Raw genomic sequence first — 19,756 nt, forward strand, 5'->3', positions numbered from 1 at the left:
TACTTTATGTTTATTAGCTGGGAGCTTTTTCAACCGCTTATCTGGAAATGATGTTGGGCAGAGTGGCCGCCGAGTCTGTAAAATTACTCAATCAGCTGTGAGATTTGATGTAATTTACGAGGTTTGCGGGGCGGTAATGATCGCAGGGAGCAGACAGTGGCGTTGGATGTGGAGGATGTTGATGTATGGAGGTGTTTTTTGGGGGCGTCGCCGAGTGATGAAGCTGATCGTTTGCTTTTCAAAGTGATAGTTTACTGTTTATCTGTGAAATGTAATATGTAGAGGACGGTGTCATCGCTATCTGCTCACATCCGTTAAAGCTGCTTCCTGGAGGTGTGACTGAACCGGGCAGGTTTAGTGGAGCTCAAAGGGTGATGCAGGGACTCAGGGTTCGATTCCCGGAGGAGCTGAAGCTCGTTCTTCCTCTTCGTTACCCTGATTGTAAACAGACTGACTTTTATTCTTATCATCAGAGTTAAAGTGTGCCAACTGTCAGTTAAAGAACTTTGGTTTTTCAAAATAAAAGACTACCTCCTGTCCCAATCGTCCCGCTCCGTCCCGCTGACTGCAGTCCCTCAGAGAGTGTGTGTGTGTGTGTGTGTGTGTGTGTGTGTGTGTGTGTGTGTGTGTGTGTGTGTGTGTGTGTGTGTGTGTGTGTGTGTGTGTGTGTGTGTGTGTGTGTGTGTGTGTGTGTGTGTGTGTGTGTGTGTGTGTGTGTGTGTGAGTAGACACCTATCCGTCTCCTGTGTGTGTATCCCGCTCCATAAATATTGGTGGGGTAGAGGTCTGACCTTGTCATGTGTTGACTGATGCCGTCGCTTGTCGATCCCTCACTGCAGACGGAGGGGGACGGTCTGTCTGCGTCCAGAGGCTGAACCAGACGAGGAGCTCTGAGGACAAATATGATATTTTGTTTTTAAAGGTGTAAAGGTGTTTTTTTTTAATATACGATGATCAAGTTTATCAGATTGTCCCTCTAATTTAAATATTTTTGTCAACTAAGACTCTGAGAAAGTTGTTGGAAATAAAACCTCTCTTTTCAAGGATGACCTGGCAGAGATGGACAGGCAGCAAATGAAATCAAATATCTGTCAAAGTGAGCTTGATCACAAGTCATAGATATATTAGACCAAACATCTGTTGTTTTTAACCACTACATGGCCGTCCTCTTTCTTTGAAAAAAAGAAAACCTTGAAGTGAATCCTCCAGAATCCTTCATTCAATTAAACTCGTCGTGCTGTGTCTCATTTCCAGGACTTCAGCTTCAGATCAGGTGCTTCAAATATAGAAGCATTGCACCTTTGATACATACATCACTGAAACACACACTCAAGCACACACACACACACTCAAGCACACACACACACACACACACACACACAGTTCTCTCTGTAATCTGCTGCTTATCTGTGTGTGTGTGTGCGTGTGTGCAGAACGTCCCACAGCAGCACAGCAGGATGTCAGAAGTGGTTAAGTGTTGAGGACTGAGCACCTTGAGGCTCACACACACACACACACACACACACACACACACACACACACACACACACACACACACACACACACACACACTGAAAAGGCTGTAGTGTTGTTCATAGATCTGACTGGAGAGTTTTTCCAGCAGAGCCTCAGGCTGCTCCGAGCCTCCATCCATCCGTCTCTTTGTGTATCATCCATTCATCCATCCGTCCATCTTTCTACTTTTTTTTTAAACAGCAGTTCTTGCTTTCTTTTTCCTGTTTACAATAACCACAATTATGTTTCCTCCTTTGTTTTCCTCCTCCCTCCTTCTGTCCTCTCTGTAACAAGATCTAAGCAGAGACTCTGAGCTGTTTTTAAAAACCAATCGACTCCAATTCTCAAGTATTTATTTTTTTCTGAACTATTCCAATGAAATGCGTCATTATTTTTTGAAGTTTAAATACAAAAGGAGAGGTTTGTATTACTGTATAGACTGGAGTAGAATGAAAAATGTTGTTCTGTATTTTTCAAAAGGTCATTTATTTTAAAACCCGGGCATTGTATATTTTGGGTTTAAGGTATTCAAAAATGTCCAAGAAAGATTCATGTTTTGTCGGCCTTTGTTAAACAGCACAGCTGAAGAGAGACAGAGGATGTTGGGAGAAGAGAGAGGGGGATATATTCACAGTCAATGGGGTTAACATGCACTTGTTAGTTTCCTGCCTGTGTGATCATTTCTCTGCTCTCAGATCTTCAGAATTTCTTCTCAAATGAAACTGACGACGATCTTTTTGTGTGTTTCAGAGTTTCAAGCTGAACGTGGACAGTCACAGCGCTCTGAAGGAGAGTATCATGGAGGAAGGCAGAGCGCTGCTCGCTGTCATCACCTCCCACCAATCAGGTTTGTTCACACACCTCCTACACACTCACACCATGGATGGATGCACACACACACACTCACACACACACACACACACACACACACACACACACACTCACACACACACACACACACACACACACACACACTCACACACACACACACACACACACACACACACACACACACACACACACACACACACACACACACACACACACACACACACACAGGTAGCCATAACCGAGCTCTGACTCTGTTCCATTCATTATTAATATTTGGATTAACAGAGTGACCTTCAGAGAGGAGAACTCATATGAATGTAGCCGAAAGAGAGACTGAGAGAGATAAAGACAAAGAATGAGATGGAGACGTGGAGATAGAAAAGCCAGCAGGCAGAAACGGGCTGGCAGGGAGAGAAACATTCAATATCATTTTATATTTTCCTAAATCTTTGCAGCCAGAGTCGGGAAGAGAGAGAAAGGCAAAGACCTCAAATATAAGAACCAATGTCGGATAATCATGACTACAAATGAGTAAAGTGAACTGTCAAGTATACATCAGCAGAGCTTTACAGTTTGTGATGAACCTCCAGGATGCATGGTCGGCTGCTTTAACCATATGGAGACACTGAACAGCAGCGGTGATCACCATAGGACATCAGTGAAGTTTATGTGAAGTCAGTTTAAAAATGAGATTTTTTTTCCTCTCTCTCCTCTCCGTTCCCTTCTCTCTGGTTCATCACAATGTCTCTCGCCCTCCAGGTCTGAAGGAAATCCTCCATATGGTGTCCAGCCAATGGGATCAGCTCCAGCGGCAGATACGGCGCCAACATGGCTGGATGCTCCGCGCCCTCCGCTGCGTCCAGGCCCGCCTCCTTTACACCAGCCATTCCTACGAGCCCTTCCACGCCTTTGGAGACCCGTCGGCCAATCGGCAGGCTCCGTGCCCAGCTGACGCCCTCCAGGTAAAACTGTGAACGTCGGTTTTTATCCTCTGTTTTGCTTAGAGTCTCTCGGTTCATCTGTCTTTTGTTTGTTTGGTTTCTATCCTTCCATTTCCTCTCTGATGATCCATGTTATCCCTCGCTCCAACACACACACACACACACACACACACACACACACACACACACACACACACACACACTCGGTGACTTTGTAAACTTGTTTGTATTGTTTGTATTGGATGCCAATTAGCATCCTGATTGGTTTCTCAGTTCTAATTGGCTGCTGGTTAATTGGCTGGACTTGGTTAATTAGATGTAATCTCCCTTTCTGTCTCTCTCACAGCAACAATGGTGTCATTCACATCTCATTACAACTGTGTGTGTGTGTGTGTGTGTGTGTGTGTGCCTGTGTGTGTGTGTGTGTGCCTGTGTGTGTGTGTGTGTGTGTGTGTGTGTGTGTGTGTGTGTGTGTGTGTGTGTGTGTGTGTGTGTGTGTGTGTGTGTGTGTGTGTGTGGGGTGGGGGGGTGTAGAAGATATATCCATGAGTCAGCTGTGGTCTCTAAGTTTTTGTGCACATTGGGATAAAGTCTGATTCCACCACACCATGCATGATTGATGAGTCAATCTCCCCTCCTGAAACATCGACTTTAATATGATATGGACATCGGGGGGTCTTTTGTCTCCCTACGTTGTACCAAAGTGAAAAATACCCCCCCGAGTCGGCAGGCACTGACATATTGTTGCTGGTGACCTAACTTGGAGCAACGGCATGTCCTGACTGGAGTTGGCTGTCAGAGCTGCAGAATTGACACCACTTTTCTTTCTCAAACCCTTCAGTTCCTCTTCTTTCCTTCTTTCCTTCCTTCCTCACATCTATCCTCACAACCCAACAGCTCTTCCTCTCAACCATCCCTCTGACCTTTTTTCAACGTTTGATTTAGTAGAAGAGAAATTTCTCTTTCCTATCCCTATTTCCCTTTGCTCTTCCTCCTCCTCTGCTCCTGCCTGGTCGTTCCCTCTTCCTCCTCCTCCTCCTCCTCCTCCTCATCCTCTTCCTCCTCCTCTTCTACTGCCTGGTCGTTCCCTCTTCCTCCTCTTCCTCCTCCTCCTATTGCAGACCTGACTCTGGTTGTTTTCACATTGTTTAGTTGCAATTAGAGCTGCAGCAGCCTGATCACTGTGATCAGTCAACGGTGACAGCCATTAGCCAGCTACTACCTCTGTGTGTGTTTGTGCACATAGTGTATTTTTGTTAATGTGTCTCCTCCGTGTTTTCATGTGTGTGTGTGTGTGTGTGTGTCCATTAGCTGCTTGGCCGCAGCACATTAACAGTCCGTTCATTATGTGTGTGCATCTCCCTCTGCACTTAAAGCTTTGATCCGTGGAAAAATCTCCAAACAGCGTGCTGAGGTGTGAACCTGCTGAATTATTTCTGTGATGCTGCTCAAACTTCTGTGATATTTTAAATTATTCACATCATGTTTGTTCTGGGCAGCCGAACAATGAACCCAAACCAACAGTGAAACACAGAAACCTGCATGTTCCTCCTTCTGTAGGAAAGAAAACAGCCAAAATGGCTCCCAGTGTTTTCAGAGACAACCACAGAAAACGTCTGCTGCAGTCATGGCGAGGCCAAGTCTTCAGTCCAATTCAAATCATAAAGTCAGGTTTACAGGAGGTCTAAACAAGTCCAAGTGAGGTCTACAACCAGTCTAAACAAGTCCAAGAGAGGTCTACAACCAGTCCAAACAAGTCCAAGTGAGGTCTAGAGTCCAAACCAGTCCAAGAGAGGTCTACAACCAGTCTAAACAAGTCCAAGAGAGGTCTACAACCAGTCTAAACAAGTCCAAGTGAGGTCTATAACCAGTCTAAACAAGTCCAAGAGAGGTCTACAACCAGTCTAAACAAGTCCAAGTGAGGTCTACAACCAGTCCAAACAAGTCCAAGAGAGGTCTTAAGTAATATACTTTTACTGTCACTTTATTGTTAGCCTGTAGCTTCCTCGGGTTAGTCCAGCAAGTCAAAAGTTTCTTGAATCATGGCAGAGTAAATCCAGATTAATTTCCCAAAATTTACTTTGGTCCATTATGACATCAACAAACAAGTGATGCACCAACATTTTCATCAACTTCCAGAGCTGTTGTGTGAACTAAGGAGGATGCATTCAAGTGAATTCTCCCGGAAGGAAACAAATACACATGTACAGTATGCAGGACATTTTCAGGAAGCAGTAACCGTTTTCATTTAAGCATCCTGCTGCAGCTACAGCGACACTGCAGGCACTAAGTGTGCTGCCCTCTAGTTTTAGCATTGTACCGGCAACCTTTTTGGAAACTGACAGCCCTTCATAGAACACAGAAACTGGATCTATGTCTTCATGAAGCATCGTTTGGAGCCTTCTCGATGGTGCTGTGGAGGAAGTGAGCAATAATTTGGCAGTAAAAATCCCTGAACGTGGCTTTACTGTGTGTTCATTATGTGCTCGTGCTCTTTAATGACAATCAGAGACATGGCCTAATTACTGCCACAGACACCGAGAGAGGGGGGGGGAGGGGGGCGATAATGGCAGGAGAAGGGGGGGGGGCAGGCTGCAAGGTCAACCAAGGTCATCATGTTTATGAGTGTGTGTGTTTGTTTGTCATTGTTAAAAAATAAAGAATGACCAAGAGCAAAACGTAGGTACACACTTCGTGTGTGTGTGTATTTTCACCGTCTTGCAGGTTTGCGAGCACGCTTTAGAGTCTACATATGTGTGTGTGTGTGTGTGTGTTTAAATGAACATAACCTTGACTAAAGGGCAAAATAAAGGGCAAATTGGAATAAATGTATCAAATTATGAAGCCTCGTACAATATTTATAAGCAGCGAATCCACTATTCATTACAAAAGATTAAATACCAACTTGTATCAATAATTCATCCTCTTAATCTTCATTTTTAGTGCAATTAAGAGCAGAGGCAAATGACATATTTCACACCCGGCTCGTAGCTAGTTAGCATGCGACTTGGTGAACGTGAGTGCAGCTCTGCAGCAGGCCGCTCATCTGTGTGGAGAATATAGAACATGTGAGGACACATTTATCCAAACACAAAAACAACACTAATGAGTGGGTAGAGCCCAGAGACATTTCTCTCGGTGTGAAATTAGAAATCATGCATCAATTAAGTTTTTAAAGAGAAAACAAACAGATTTTGAGGATTTAACTTCCAGAAGAAACGTTAAAAAAACAGACCAGGGTCGATTAGAGCTTAATCCGCTTAAATATAACAGAATGTAAAACTTCCATTACCTTTAAAATGTGTCTATCTGTCCATGTGTCAGTCAATCCATCCATCAGCAAACCATCCGTCTGTCCATCGATCAAACTATCAATCCGTTCATCCATTCATCCATCCATCTGTCCATTCACCCATCCATCTTTCCATCCATCCATCTGTCCCTCCATCCATCATCCATCCATCATCTGTCCATCCCTCCATCCATCCTTCCATCCCTCCATCCATACGTCCATCTGTCCCTCCATCCATCATCCCTCCATCCATCCTTCCATCCCTCCATCCATCCTTCCATCTGTCCATCCATCCATCATTCGTCCATCTGTCCATCTGTCCATCTATCCATCTATCATCCATCCGTCCATCTGTCCCTCCATCCATCCTTCCATCTGTCCATCCATCCATCATCCGTCCATCTGTCCATCTATCCATCATCCGTCCATCCATCCATCATCAAACAGTCCGTCCGTCCATCCATCCATCCATCCTCCACACTTCTCCTTCATGTCTTTTTATTTCTTATCTCTCCCTGTTGTGTCCCCCATCTCTTCATCCATCCTCAAACTATGCGTTCCTCCCCCATCTCTCCCCCATCTTCCAGCTCTCTCCCCTCCCCCCCCTCTCTTCAATCCGTCCGTCACTCTGTCCGTCCGTCTGGAGAGGGGGCGATTCATGTAAATGTCAGGAAATATCAGAGCTGAGGTGGTGGGATTAGGCAGCGAGGAGAAGATACACTGATACCAGCAAATATAACGCTCTGACAAGATGGCCAGCACCGGGGATTAGGGGACACACACACTGAGGGGGTTTCTGTGTGTGTGTGTGAGTGTGTGTGTGTGTGTGATGAGAACATTGTGTTATGTGACTTTGGTAGTGCGTCACTGCATTTTAAGGATTTGTTGTGCATGTGTGAAGGTTTTCAAGTGACATCTGTAGTGTTTTTTGCATATTGAAGATGAAGGTAAAGGTTGAGAGTGTGTGTGTGGGTGTGTGTGTGGCCATGTGTGTGTGTGGCCATGTGTGTGTGTTGGCAGGGTGAGTGAACGCAGAAAGAGCAAGCGTGCAGGAGAGGTAGAAAGGTGTTTAATACGAGTGTGAAAGCAGTGTAATATTTAACAGCTTAGTGGGATTTGTCTGTCACATTACAGGGGATTGGACTGAGTCTGCTAGCACACACACACACACACACACACACACACACACACACACACACACTGAAAAGATGAATGGATGTGTTCGGTGACAGCAGCTGAATCGGAATCTTTCTCCGCAGTCAAAGATTTCTTCTTCTCCTTTTTCAAATATAAATATCTCCTCTTCCTCACCACAACACTGACTTCATGTTTTTAATCATTCAGGCGACATTTTTTGTTACTTTTTCAGATTTTATTGAGCATTGCATGAAGTCAGCAAACAAAGAAATATGAAAACAAAAATATGGCATTAAAGGCAGGGTTGGTAATTTTGGAAAACTAGCATGGTTTTGAAAGTAGCATGCCAGGACATATCAACGATGACTGAGTGTGAATTAAAATAAAAACTCGAACATAACCCTAAACTCAACCACGGAGCTTTTGTCCGCTTTTTGGAAACACAAATCTCTGATGTGACGGTCAAGGAATGTATTCTCTGTAGCCACCAAAAAGGAACTAAACCAACTTTCTGCAGCAGCATCGCACGACGTAAACGCTCTCTTCAAAGTGTCTGTGCAGGAAATCCAAGCAGCATCTACTCTCACCTGGTCTGAGTATATCTACTAGAGATGACCAGCCGGTTCTGAGTGTAATTATATAATAAAGGGACCAAAGTATAGATGACTCATCTTATCGCTAAGCTGTGGAGTGTTTAATGTTCATTTCATGCATTTATTTTTGCTCTTTTTGTTTCATTTGAATGATTCAAATCTTTCAAAGCTTCAATCTTTTTCTTTTATTTCTCTTGTTTTACTTTAATCTGTCAACAAAGGATATAACATAACATTGAAAAAAGAAGCTTATACGTCATTAAATCTGCTCTTTCGGTTTTATTTTATTTCATATTCTCATCAGGAAGGCCTTACTCTATATGCTCTATAAGTAATTGTACTTTTTCATGTGTGTTTGTGTGTGTGTGGGAGGGGGGTCTGGACTGTAACAGTTTCCCCCTGAGGTGGGGGGAGGGAGGAGGGGAGGGGGAAGGTGGGGTGTAAGGTGGGGAGGTGGGGGCGTGTCATGCAGGGGCGAGGTGGCAGAGAGGTGATGGGTCGAGATTAGACCGTGTTCCTTTGGACACGGGGGACACAAATCCTGTTAGAGAGCAGAACCAAACAGCCCTGAGCGAGCGCACTGATGCACACACACACACAAACATACGTATCAACACTTCTGACACATTGTGTGTTACTGGATACAATTTGTGCACAGACACATTTTATTTTTGTGTTTAATTTTTTTTAAAGATGTTCAGGTAAGCTGTGACCTCTCAGCTGACCCCAAACACAACGCTCAACGGGTGTGTGTGTGTGTGTGTGGATGAGGCACTTGTACATTTGTGACTGTGACTGTTGGCACTTGCATGGTGACTGTGTGTGTGTGTGTGTGTGTGTGTGTGTGTGTGTGTGTGTGTGTGTGTGTGTGTCTTATCAGTGTAGCTGGTGGAGACAGCTTGTTGGCCTCAGGCTTCTATTACAGACCACACAGACACGGAGAGAGAGAGGGGGGGGGTTGAGTTAGAGAGAAAGAAGAGGCATGTTGGAGGAATGGAGGGAGGTGTTGATGATGAAGAGAGGAGGAAGGGAAGAGAAGGAGAGGAGGGGAGAGATGGACAAAGGAGCAGGAGAAAAAAAGACCTTTTTCGGAATCTTTAAAATCTTGTCTTTGAGGTCAATAAAGCTCAATAAGAAATCAAAGAAGTTAAATCAGTGCAGATATTTATACAACTAAAAATATTGCATGTTTTTGTGCGGCCAAATTTTGTTAAAAACACACAACACATTGAGTAATGATGTCATCAACAAAATGGTTTCCACGGGAAGGATCGGCGTGAGCAGCGCAACGTCTCAGCCGTTAGTTTTGCTGTCATCCAACAGCACACGCCCGAACGTGCCGGGGTCCGTCTCTGAAGGGCTACATGTCACTTTATCTTTCACGGGCTGATCTGTCGTTCATCAGTTTTGACGTTATGTTCATGAAGTGACCAAATATACGATCAGGAGTCGGTGCTTTGTGTTTTATTTTGAAAGTGAACGGATGCTCTGTGCGTTCCCTTCTCTGACTTCCTGTCCGGGTCGAGCTGCTCTGTTCAGCTATTGGTCACTTACAGCGAGCTCCGTTTAAAACAGACTTGTATTTGGAGCGGAGCAGGGTGGAGTGGCGCCTGCCGCAGAGAGGCCGCGGCGCCCTGTGGAAACACGAGCGTCGACCAGAGAGGGCGCCATCAGTTTTAAAGTAGGCTGCGCCGATTTCTGTTTCAGGTCACACTCTGTTGTCTGCAAAACAGCGTCTTCAAACTCTCGTGATAAATACGTTTCAGTTTGACGATGAGTTCAAACCTCAACAGAACTTTTGACCACCTTTTTTCGTCGGACATTTTGAGTGTCACATGAAGGCGTGAGAGCGGGGAGGAGACAAACTCACAACTGTGGAGGATGTTTGTAAGGCGAAGAGGAGGAGGAGGCGCAGAGGAACGAGGACAGGCTGGATTTAAAAAGGAGGAGGGGGGGGGGGGGAAAGATGGAGGTGAGAAAGAGACGAGCGGAGCAGGGAGTGTGATCGGGATCGGGGCCGGCCGACTCTTCAGCGTGCAGATTGAAGCATGGTGAACATGCAGAGCGGCTCGTCTCCCCCTCTGAGTGATTTAAATATTGACCTCGGGTTATTACCAGCTTTTTAAATCAAATTACCGAGTGTTGGACTCCTGCCTGATACCTGATAGAGCCAATCAGACGGCTTGTCCCGCTCCCGGAGCTCCACCACACAGCACTTTACATAAATTAAGATTAAAGTTGGGAAGTTCGGGGAGTAAGTTTCACCACGCAGCGACACTCTATCAAGATCATTTGTTGAGTTGTGTTAATCCCCGGTTTAAGATCTGCAAAGCTGCGTTTCCAGGTCCTTTTAAAGCGATCAAGCGGTCTGTTTGCAGCTCCAGGGGTTCACTGCGACTCTGTAGGTTCGAGCTTTCAAATACATCACAGGAGGAAAGTTTGCAGAATCGGAAATATATGCATAAAGTTTGCAGATGTTTAACATACTGAACTCTGATATCCACATGAGTGCGTCCATTAGAGCCCTGAAGTCCTAAAACGGCTTCTAACTGCTCGTGAAGCTGCGATCAGGTGAGATATACAAAACCACCGACGCTGTTTTCACGGCAGGATTATCACATCCAAAGAGAAAAAATCTCATTTTTATTATCCTAAAAAACAGCCGGAAATACTGACTGTGAAATATTTGTAAATTTTGAATATTAATGAAAGCAAAAGGAGACTTCTGGTTTCATTCACCGATTGGTCGGTTCATTTCTTCTTTTTAAAGATTCATTTTTGGGCTTTTTGTGCGTTTATTTGAGAGATAAGACAAGAAATCAGAGTGAGAGAGAGAGAGAGATGAATGACATGAGGGAAAGAAGCTACAGGTCTGATCTGAATCTTGGCCGCCTGCCTGCCTGGAGGACTACAGCCTCTGTACATGCAGCGTGCGCATTAACCACTGAGCCACCAGCGCCCCAGTTGGTTCATTTCTGAATCAACTTTTAGAGGATCTGAAGCTGGGGCACCGGTGTTGAAGTGGTCGGTGGGCACGCCTCATGTACAGAGGTTGAAGTCCTCCAGGCAGGCGGTCGGCCCCGGCTCATATTCAACCTGTGGCTCCTTTCCTTCATGTCGATCCCCCCTCTCTCTCTCTCTCTCTCTCTCTCTCTTTCTCTTTCTCTCTCTCCCTGATTTCTAAGGCCCCGTGTCCACCTGTTTTTTTTTTTGTCAGCGCCAGCACCTTTGTCAGTGGTCTTCAACGGGTAGAGAGCGGTCGCAGCAGAAAGCAGCCACCTGGATAAAAAGAGCAGCACCCAGCGTGCTTTTTCCGTTTTTGTGCAGCCTCTCCGAGCGCTCAAGTTGAAAATCTTTTCAGAAAAGGCGCTGTTTACGTTACCGGCGCTCTTTTCCAAATGTACGATATTTCCCGTAGTTTAGCCTCCGACAGATCGTGTCTTGTTCTCACATCCTCCTCGCTCCGTGTCTGATCGGGATAATAAACCATCTCAAATATAAAACATGCAGTAACAAAGTAACGGAGCAGTGACGGTCATACAGCTGCCAACAACAGACTGTTGTCATGGAGACAGGACGGCCGTGCAGCTCTTCTTCACAGCCAGCGCTTTTCTGCATGGAAATAACGCTAGGTGGACACGAGGCCTAAGTCTATCCACTCTCCCTTCTCTTCACCCTCCAGACACAGATCTGCTGTGTCCGCCATGGCGGCTGCCGTGACGAGACACGTGTCATTACAAGTGTTGAGCTGTCATTTTGGTTAAATACATTTTTTAAAGAGGTCTTATATGAAACATGGAGTCAAGGCGTCGACATCCTGAGGTGTTGTCAGAGGCTTTAAGTTTACTGCCGTCTATTTTAGATGAGATGTGAGCGGCCAAATGAGAACTTAAACATCGCCAGTCTTATCGAACCTCGCCTTCCAAACACGCTCATTCCTCGCCTCCTGATGCTGCGTGTGCTCTCGTGGTCCCATTCCTCTCGTGTCTGCGTTTATTCATGATGAACGGAGTTTTTAAAATGTTTGTTTTCCTGTTAATGACACTTGAAAGTTTCACGCTCTGTTTTGTTGTCCCTCATGAAACCAATTGAGTGTGAACGATGCTTTAATTGGTGTTTTTAGTCGAACAAAGTGGAGCACGTCAAGGGTCTCAAACGCTTTTTTTCCTGACCTTTTCGTTTGATATCGAGAGCTGACGTCGTTAATTATCACCGATCGTCTGCCGCCCACTCCCTGAAACGACGGAAATCAGCCAAAATGAACGCTCCCCTGAACACGCGGTCAGTGAATCCATCGTTTCTATTTCTCATCAACAACTTGTTGAGACACAAAGTGAAGGTACCCCCACGCCCCCCCCCCCTCCCCCCCTGCTACATCTATAACAGCTAAATGAAATATGCAAATAATCGCCGTCGATCCCAATAAGAAATAATTAACGCTGTGTGCTCTCCGTGGCAGCAGGTATTAGCATGCCAAAGCACTCCAAAATGTAATTTATAAAGTGAGTAAAAAAAAACATGGAGCTCTTTCTGTGTCTTTGCCAGCGGCGCTCAGACAGCTCTAATGCACTCTGAGAGAGAGAGAGAGAGAGGGAGAAGAAATTGATAGAGGTGGCGGCGGCAGCGGCGGGCTCTTTCTGTTTTAATTTTCCATTCCTGATATTTTTCAAATATTTAATTACGAGCACGGTAAGAGTGAATATTTAAAGGGTGTGTTTTTCTTGTCTTCCTTCTTTCTTTTTTTTTTTAATCCACAGAGGAGGCTTGTGTCACATTATTACCTTGTTAAACACGGATTTGATGGCGGCGGTGGCGTTGGCGGTGATTATGACAGGAAGTCGTTTAAGTTTTGCTGAAAGTTTTTCAGGAAAGTGGCGGCGACGGAAGCAGCAGAACGGTCGGATAAAGTCGAAGACGCCCGGAGAGGCGAGAAATGAGTTTGGTTCCTTTAACTCGACGCTCTCGCTGACGATGTTTCTCCTCCAGCTTTCTGTCTCTGCGTACATGCAGACATGAAACCTGATGTTTATGTATGAGCGTGTGTGTGTGTGTGTGTGTGTGTGTGTGTGTGTGTGTGTGTGTGTGTGTGTGTGAGAAAGAGAGAGAGAGAGCTACAAAAAGTTTGAAAATGAAGCGACTCGGTTCGGTTACTTGTAGCAAACTCGAACAGAAAAAAGGTTTCAATATTTTCCTCCTCTCTCTCTACTTTAATTAATCTGGAAGGAGAACAGCAGTGGATGTGAGGGGGCGGGTCTTCATCGACCGCATGAGGCTGAACAGGAAACAGGAAGTGTTATTGGGGTTTTGGAATAAAGGCAGTGGAGGAGGTGGATTGATTTAAGTCTGGACCGTCTGGACTGGGAAGTCTGGGTTACTTGGCATGCTGCCACCGCGACCTCGGTTAAGAGGAAGAAAATGCCTGGATGGATGCATGATTGATTTAATCCTAAATCAGAATGAATTTTATTTTCACTTTGATACACTCAGATAAAGTTCAGCCCGTCATTTCCAAACACAGCACTGCTTCTCTACATCTGCAGCCTGTTGACAGCAAATTTCCAAACTTCAAACATGTAAAATACATTTATATCTTTGATGAAACCAAGACACCAACATCTTGTGCACTTTGCACGCCGTCCACATGTTTTGGTTTGTTGCTGAGCTGCTGAACGTCTCGTTTCCTGCCCTGATGTTTGAACATGAACGTCATTCCTCACTTCTACACACTTTAGGGCCAGTCAGACTTTAACTTTGGGTTTGATTTACAAATTAACAGGAAGAGAAATCATACAAACGAGGAACAGCAAGAAGAATGAGTAAAAGCATGAGACGTTTTTAGTCTTTGAGGTTAACAGATACAAAACATGTTCTGAAATTAAAGAACAGTTTAATTTTTATCAGAGATGAACACATACATAGACACACACACACACTGGCACAAACACACACAAAGATACACACACACACACTGACACACTCTAATGGACAGATGGACTGAAGCATTAATACAAACGAAAGAATCCATTTTGAGGCTACAAAGAAGAGACAGAAAAATAAAAACACATATCTACAGCATGACACACAGTGTATCTGTCTGTTATTCATACACACACACACACACACACACACACACACACGGACTCCCTTTTGGTGACTTAATTACACGTCTCCCCTCCCCCTCCCTGCTCTCAAAGCAACACAATCAAAACCACATTTTTAATATCATTTCACTCATTTGTATTCAAACTTTGAGGTACACACACACACACACACATATATACACACACACTCACACACACACTCAAACACGGAGGCCAGCGTCCTCAAAGAGACACACACCAAACATCGTCCTCTCTCTGTTTAGTTTCTGATCTGCGTCTTGTTCCGACATAAAAAGGAAAATAAAGGAGACCACTGCAGGCTGTAATTACTACCACAGCATCATGCTGTGTGTGTGTGTGTGTGTGTGTTATCAGATTTTTTTTGTCTTCTGAACATTCATATATTTGTGTAAATAATGCTCAGAATGATTTTTAGTTGTTTCCTGTCCTCGTTGAAGACTAGGGCAACGACCGCTCACCAACGGACCAACGGCCGGCGGTCTCCTCGGTGTATCAGAATCAGAATCTGGTTTTATTGCCAAGTACATTTACACATACAAGGAATTTGACTTGGTGTATTGGTGCTAAACAATTAACAAGGAATAACGCAGAACTAGCAACAACTTAAATAATACAGTATAAGAAGATATTACAATATATAAAACAGAATTTAAAAATGAAAAATATCAAATATCAAAAACTAAAAAACACAAAAGTCCAGACCTTTACAGCAACTTAGTCTCTGATACAGTCTTGAAGGTTTTTTTAGGGCTTTTAAAAAGTGATATTACAAGTTTTGTAGGACGAAGAATAAAGGTAGAAGAACATGGATTAGACAGCGATGGAAATAGATTTAGGAAGTCTTAACTGTGAAAGAGACAAAGAGAAGAAAGAAGCAATGAGAGAAAAAAGGAAATAAGAACAGAAGACGAGAGGAAGGTAAAGGGGGGGTTGATGGAAGAGTGATAAAAACAAGGTTGAGGAGTGAAGGAAGGGGGACGTGGAGGGTGTAAGGGGGGATGGAGGGATGGATAGATGGATGTGGCGGAGGTGTGGAGGCTGTTTTTGTCTCTCTACCTGTGAGGCACAGTAAATCAGAGACAGATAAGGTAATTCTGCGAGTCGTACATCATCGGGCTGCAGACAGTTTTATGGCCAGCAGATTGGCTGTAAGGGCTGCTGATTACAATGAGAGAGGGAGAGAGGGAGGGAGCGAGCGAGAGAGAGAGATAGTTAGAGCAGGAACTACAGAGGGGGCGAGAGAGGGAGGGAGCGAGAGAGAGAGGGAACTAGAAAGGGAGCGAGAGAGGGAGGGAGTGAGAGTGAGGGAGAGGGAGTGAGCAAGAGAGAGGGAGAGCGAGAGAGGGAGGGAGAGGGTGAGAGGGAGCGAGCAAGAGAGAGGGAGAGGGAGGGAGAGCGAGAGAGGGAGCGAGCAAGAGAGAAAGGGAGTTAGAGAGAGAGCGAGAGAGGGTGAGTGAGAGGGAGAGAGAGAGAACTAGAGAGGGATTGAGAGAGGGAGTGATGGAGAGAAAGGAGGGAAAGAGAGGGGGAAGGGAGAGAGAAAGAGAGCGAGAGAGGGAACATTCAGGAAGGTGTTTGAAGACGAGGACATGTATCTATAAAAGTTTGACGTATGTGTGAAAATGTGTTTATCAGAAATCTGTTTATCTTTAAAAGAAGTCATTCAAAAAGAAATACTTTTATAAACATGCAGTGAGTAAATAAGTGTTACAAAACTTTTAAAAGCCCTAAAAAGCATAAAAAAAAATAAAATCAAGAATTTTTCATACTTCAAGACTGGATCAGATATTTAGTAGCTGTAAGAGTCGTCTCACTGTGGTCGCCGTGGTTTCACCTCCACAGCTGCTGTTTTTGATGTTTCTGGAGTTTTCTTTAGTTTCTCATCTTCGGCGTCTTTCTCAGGGGCGCTTCAGCTGGACTCGTTGCTGCTGACGCCGCGGTGAAACCTGAAACCGCTCTGACACACGCCGCAGACTCTTCAACACCTGACCGCTCTGAATATTTCAGACTCCCCTCCACAGCCGGGCAGATCAACAGCGGATTAAAAATTACTAACGCCGCCGGTGCTCCATTACAATTTCATGACCTCCTCCAGTAAAATGAGTCCAGTTTGAGGAAAGGTAGGCGGTTCAGGGTGGTGGTGGTGGGGGGGGTAAAGAAGGACACAAAATGGCCGATGAAAAATGGCCGCCAGCGCCCGAGCGGTGTTACTGTATATGGAGCGCGAGCAGAGGGTGTTTATTTAGTATTTATTCTGCACTTCATCATCTCCCCCCTGCGCTAATCCACTGGCTGCTGTACGCACCACTGACCACGCCGTATCACTAACCTCTGCCTGGATCACAGAGAGCGGAGAGTGTGTGTGTGTGTGTGTGTGTGTGTGTGTGTGTGTGTGTGTGTGTGTGTGTGTGTGAGAGAGAGTGTGTGAGAGAAAGAGAGAGAGAGAGGATGATGTCTATCCCTCCATCTGAAACCTTGTTAAATATTCATTGACAATTATTCCGCTTTGACCGAGGAGTTAGATGATGCTTCTGCAGAGAGGGAAACTGAAAGAGAAAGTGTGTGTGTGTGTGTGTGTGTGTGACAGAGAGAGAGAGAGAGTGTGTGTTTAATAGAGTGAAAGAGCCAGATAAGAAGGCGGAGAATAATAGAAGATTGTCTCTGAAATATTATGATAAATCACTTGTATGTAAAATCATTAAATGACCTGCAGACAAACCAAAAAGACGTAGTCTGACAGAGAGAAAACACTCGCTCTGTTTCTCTCTCTCTCTCTCTCCCTCTCTCTCTTACACACACACACACTGACACACACCGGGTCTGAGCACGATTAGGTGAGCGTATTAAATATTAAATATCAAACAGTGCCCTTGGTCGGCTCTGACAGGCTGACTCTCAGTGGAGGAGACAGATCTGAAACACGGAGCCCGTCCAGCTGCGGCGTCGCTCTCTGGCTCTTCAGCTCCTCGGGTTTTTCAAAATAAGAGACACATTCTACATGTGTGTTGACATATTTGAGTTACTTATCAGCGGGTCTCAACTTCCTTCACAGCCCTTAAAGTAAAGACATCCCCCAGTCCTCAGAAAGGAATCCTCCTTTCCAATAGCAGTAATGATGAGACTGCGTTTCATTTGCGTTGCTAACACAAACAAATCCATTTTGCCTCTCTAGACACTTTGTAAAATCAAACGCTGACTTGTTTGGGTTCATAACTCTCTCTGCAGGAGCACACAGGTCTGCTCCTCTTGCGTATGTACACAGTGTGATACAGCAGGGGGCAGTATGCACACAGGTGGTTTGCAAATCCGGCAAAAATCAGAGAGGAGCTGAAGTAACCATGGCAACCACTCACGGGCTGAGTCCATCCTGCTAACTGTGGATGTTTTTGTTCTTTCTGAGACGCTAACGACCCTCTTCCTGCGTCCACATCCACCGTCTAGCTCAGAGGATGAAAGGGGCCCGTGCTGCTCGGATACGACGGCTTTTAAATCGACAGGAGCCGCTTAGAATGATGTCACATAGCGGTCCACTTCCTTGTTTGAGCACGGTTCCGTTCACTTCTCCTGCAGACCGTACTCTGGTTCACATGAATCGTGCAGCAGACCACCTCTTCAAGCGGACTCGGGCACGTTTCGAGTACGGTACGTTTGTGTTCGCACTGATTGAATTGGGGTCAAGCATACTTGGAGTCCTGGGTCCCGAGTGAGGAAACCAAAAATGTAATTTACACGGAGTGCATTTTAGAGATAATCCAAAATTTGAGCCCTGTCAAGAATCATTTAGTGTTTGTTTGATCCATTAAACTCTATTAACGTCCTTGGAGCAGATGATGGTACACAGAGGTTATGTTGTTTTTGGTGACCCAATCAGTTGATTCCACTGGATTACTCAAACTGATTTGGCTCGCCCAATGAAATTCATCCCATCCTTTGGGGAATGTATCTAGCTGTATCTTTGGGAAACCTGTATATCTGTGACACGGTGTCATTACAGCAGCTGGTGATTCAGTCTGAGCGATCTTACTGGTTGAACTGGTTTCATCCCGACTAACGAGGCCATAAAAGGATCAGAATCTGTTCCTGAGTTAGGAGCCCCCCCCCCCCACCCCCACCTAATTTGGGCCTGTTTGTTTTATTTTATTTGCTCCCCCCGTAGCTGCTGTGTGGTGTTGTCACTGTGGTAACCGTAATAATCCAGAGAAGAAGACCCTCGGGGGGCCGTGATGGCACATCGTAGCAGATGCCAACAGCCGTAAAACATTTCTGTCAGAAACACGGAGCCAAGGCTGCTTCTTCTATTTCTTCACATCGTTTTATATTCTCTCTTTTCATCCCTCCTTTTTCTCTCCTCGCGGACTCTTTATCTCCACGCCACCTCAGTCTATGTTTCCTATCTCCTCTTTCTCCCCCACTACCAAGATCGATTCATTAAAGGGGGATTCTGGTGTTTTTAAACCATAACACCAGGCTATCATTTCACTAGCTTCAACATATGTACGTGTACCGTAAAACTTCAAATTAAAGCCAGGTCCCTTTTTACTAGGCTGGTGTTGCTTCACGCTTTGACAAACTAAAGGAAGAAGCTGCAACATATTTTTTGACTGTCTACAATGAGGGAGAAGCTCGAGTCCCGCTGGCTGTGTTGTTGTCAGAGCCGTGTTTACATGGACGGGACGGCCGGCTCCTCTACAGAGGCTTCAGTATGGAGGAGGTGTGGCCAAGCAGCAGTTTGTTTTGGTTTCATGCTGGAGCTCAAGTCACTCCGGTGAGAATCTTTCTGTGATTTTTGTTGTATTTTTATGTTTTGTAAAAGTTAAAGACCTCTAATTTTTGTCTGTGTTTTCACTCCACTATTCTCTTCTCCTCTCCTCTCCTCTCCTCTCCTCTCCTCTCTTCTCCTCCTCTCCTCTCCTCTCCTCTCCTCTCCTCTCTTCTCCTCCTCTCCTCTCCTCTCCTCTCCTCTCTTCTCTTCTCCTCCTCTCCTCTCCTCACTCTCTCTCCAACATCTCTCTCTGTGTCTGTCAGTAGAGGCTGAGTTGCCGCTGTGTCGAGTTAGTTTTGATTTATGTTCAGTCTTTGATATTGAAAATAACTGGAATGGTGTCCTTGAACAGAACAGAAAGCCAGAGGAAGAGGAGGAGTAGGGGGAGGAGGAGGAAGAGGAGGAAGAGGAGGAGGAAGAGGAGAACAGGGACATGTATTTGGAGAAAGAACTAGAACAAATAGACTCGAGGATCATGGCGTCGCTCTCCTCTTTCCATCACGTCTTTCGCTCCTTTCAGTCCCAGACGCTCCTCATCAAATTACATCTAATAGCTCATAATT

General features: G+C 45.1%; 1 protein-coding gene across 1 annotated transcript in view; it reads left to right on the top strand.

Annotated features, from left to right (window-relative positions):
* The window catches only part of akap6 (A kinase (PRKA) anchor protein 6), a 164,102-nt gene that overhangs the window by 59,677 nt on the left and 84,669 nt on the right, over positions 1-19,756 (top strand). The window contains exons 12-13 of the mRNA XM_061062614.1: positions 2,266-2,362; positions 3,106-3,308. Coding sequence (XP_060918597.1) covers positions 2,266-2,362; positions 3,106-3,308 — 300 coding nt within the window. The remainder of the gene's footprint in view (positions 1-2,265; positions 2,363-3,105; positions 3,309-19,756) is intronic.

This window comes from Labrus mixtus, chromosome 18 (assembly GCF_963584025.1).
Source record: "Labrus mixtus chromosome 18, fLabMix1.1, whole genome shotgun sequence".
Lineage (NCBI taxonomy): Eukaryota > Metazoa > Chordata > Actinopteri > Labriformes > Labridae > Labrus > Labrus mixtus.